The sequence below is a fragment of the Priapulus caudatus genome, unplaced genomic scaffold, assembly GCF_000485595.1.
Source record: "Priapulus caudatus unplaced genomic scaffold, Priapulus_caudatus-5.0.1 Scaffold140, whole genome shotgun sequence".
Classification (NCBI taxonomy): domain Eukaryota; kingdom Metazoa; phylum Priapulida; class Priapulimorpha; order Priapulimorphida; family Priapulidae; genus Priapulus; species Priapulus caudatus.
In genome coordinates this window covers 196,515-199,479 of record NW_014577201.1, presented here as the reverse complement: position 1 = coordinate 199,479, position 2,965 = coordinate 196,515, and the positions used below count along the sequence as shown (strand labels likewise).

The 2,965-nt window shown below is 54.0% G+C and overlaps 1 protein-coding gene across 1 annotated transcript; it reads right to left on the bottom strand.

Annotated features, from left to right (window-relative positions):
• Nucleotides 1-273: 273 nt before the first annotated feature.
• Nucleotides 274-1,176, bottom strand: LOC106806075 (alpha-1B adrenergic receptor-like). The gene has a single exon (XM_014807922.1). The coding sequence runs from the start codon at nucleotides 1,174-1,176 to the stop codon at nucleotides 274-276; it is 903 nt and encodes a 300-aa protein (XP_014663408.1).
• Nucleotides 1,177-2,965: the final 1,789 nt, after the last annotated feature.

Below are 2,965 nucleotides of genomic sequence, written 5' to 3'. Positions count from 1 at the left end.
GTGCGTGTGTGTGCGTTCTTTCGTATGTGGGTGTATGTGTGTGTGTGTGTGTGTGTGTGTGTGTGTGTGTGCGCGCGTGTGTGTGCGCGTGTGCGTGTGTGTGTGTGTGTGTGTGTGTGTGTGTGTGTGTGTGTATGCATGTGTCCCTGCTGTGTGCGAGCGTTCGTGCTTGCGTGCGTTGTGCGTGCGTGTGCATGCGTGTGTGCGTGTGCGTCAGTGTTTGCCCCCTGCGTGTGTGCGAGCGTGCGTGCGTGCGTGTGCACATCCCACAGCTCAACGCGAGCGCGCGGCAAGCTTACCCAACGGCAAAATGACGAAGAACGGCAGCCAGCAGAGTATGAAGACGCCGACAACGATACCGAGTGTCTTCGCCGCCTTCTTCTGCCGCGCGAACTTGTAGCTCAGCTTGGCGGCGATCGTCGTCTTGCGGGGACTCAGCTCGGTGTTGTTAGCGTCGTTGCCGTGCGCTCCCGCCACCGCCAACGTCGCCGCTCCGCACTTCTTCCCCGTGTGCACGCGCAGCACGACCTGTGTCGAGTTGGCCTGCGAGCCGCCGTAATTCTTCGACACCTTGACGCCGCTGGCGAGAAACTTGCTCTGGCGCACCGCCTCCAGGTAGATGCGGTAGTAGACAAGCAGGATGATGACGAGCGGGATGTAGAAGGAGCCCGACGCCGAGAAGAGAACGTAGTCGAGGTCCTCTACGGGGCCGCATTCGTACGGCTTCAGCGTCGGCTTCTTCCAGCCCATCAGCGGCCCGATGGAGATCAACACGGACACGATCCACACGACGGCGATGACGGCGAGTCCCTTTCGTGGCGTCATAATGAACGAGTAGCTGAGCGGGCGCGTCACGCCGATGTAGCGGTCGACGGAGATGACGCACAAGCTGATGATGGACGCCGTGCAGCAGAGCACGTCGATTGCCGCCCAGATGTCGCAGAAGAAGGAGCCGAACAGCCAACGGTCTGTGATCTCGAGGCTGACGCTGAACGGCAGCACGGCGGTGCCGAGCAGCAGGTCGGCAATGGCGAGGTTGGCGATGAAGTAGTGCGTCGCGCTGCGCAGGTGACGGTTAACGAAGACGGCGAGCAGCACGAGCACGTTGCCGCCGATCGTCGCCATGTTGATGAGACCGAGTAGGATTCCCGTCGTGACGGCACGCGCCAGCTCCATCTCGTCCGCATCCTGCGGCGACGTCACGTTCCGCAGCATCCCGCTGCCGTTCGTCATCTTCTACGCGCGGCGGCTCGGCGACAGCGGATGTTCGCCGCGTGGTGGCAGTGCAATCTGCGAAGAATCCGCCATCCGGTGTCTCATGTTTATTGTCGCTTGTAGCATCACCAGCGAAAACGTGCTGCGGGGAAAGCTAGCATAGCGGCGGCATCACGCATTTACGCGACAAGACAAATGTAATGGAGAATAAGCGGACGTTCGGAGCGCGGACACTTGAGCAAACTGGCCTCATTGGAGTAACCGCGGGTGAGCACAACGTCTCGTCTTTCTACGTAATTACCAGATCACTCGATACATGCCAAGTAGCTCTATATCAATCGCTGATCGACACACGCGCGATAACTAGATCTTGATGCAGATCTCCCTATACAAAGTCCCTGTCGCGTGTAGCAGGCGTGGACTCATTACACTGACCGCCACACAAATTCACGCGCGAGCCGGAAGGCGATTCAGTTTATGGCCGTGACCATACATTACACAGCTATACATCGTCGGGATACTGCTACCGCTGAAGCATCCTGGTCCATCAAGGTCGTCACATTTAGTTGAATACGAACAGCGCGCCGTAGCGAGACGCATAGCAGACGAGTTTTGATACACACGATCACCACCACGTCACGTCGTGAATCTGTCTTTACACTGAAGACATCACGGCTTTCAATACACGACCCGTTATCGAAGCCTACTCGCTAGGTAAAACTCGTGCGCGCCTGGTCCATGCAGCATTTCGCGGAAATCGCGGGACGTCGTCCGGCAGTGTCGAGATGTAGAAATCGCTTGTGATGAAATTGCCTGAACTCGGCGCGTCGCCACGTACCCACGTATAGAGAGATGTGGACAACAGTTGTGGCCGCGCTGCGCAGACTGTGAGTGAGTCTCTAACGACGCGTGCACGATGTGTAAGCGGCAGCGGCAGTGACGATGGCAATATAGCCGTGGGTGTGTGCGTACGCACGCTGCTGCTACGTATATGGGCGGTATTCGCACAGCAAGTGTGCTGATGATGCAGCAGTAATGGAGATTGATGAAAGCGGAAGCAGGTAACTCGTCGCACGATACATTAGAGATGGCTCCACCGCAGATCTGTATTCAATCACATATTAGGTGAGACATCTATCCACACCGGAAAATGATATTTCAGCTGCCGCTGCAGTAGAGTAGAGCGCGTGTCAGCTGTGTCTATATTAGAGATTTTGTTGGACAAATCTCTCGTTATTCTCGTGTGTATGTAATAAAATAACATTTCCTGGTTTTTACATGAAAGCTTTTTGTTTAGAAAAATACTGTTCGATACATCGAGACGCCAGTACTCGTTGGAAAAAGCTATCGCGTACAAATAGTGTTATAGATTAACAGATTTATTTTTCAAATACAACCACCAATAAAAAATATGCAGAAAACGCCATTCTTCACCACTAGCAGATATGCTACTTATATTACCACAACTCAAAAATTGCCAAGGGCGCATTGTAAATGGCGCCACATACACAAGTGCGTCGAATTCTGACCAAAGCGCATCTGATTCTGTGGCGGTCTCTTCCCACTCTCGCTCCCCTTATATATATACATATATATATCGCTTTGCCTCCTGTCTCTCGCTCTCCCCCCTCCTCTCTCCCTATTTTTGCCTCCTCTCTCCCTGTCTCTTTCTCTTACAATCTACCTTTATCTTTCTCTCTAACTCACTTTCTCTCTTCTTCTTTCTCTCTCTCTCTCTCTCTCTCTCTCT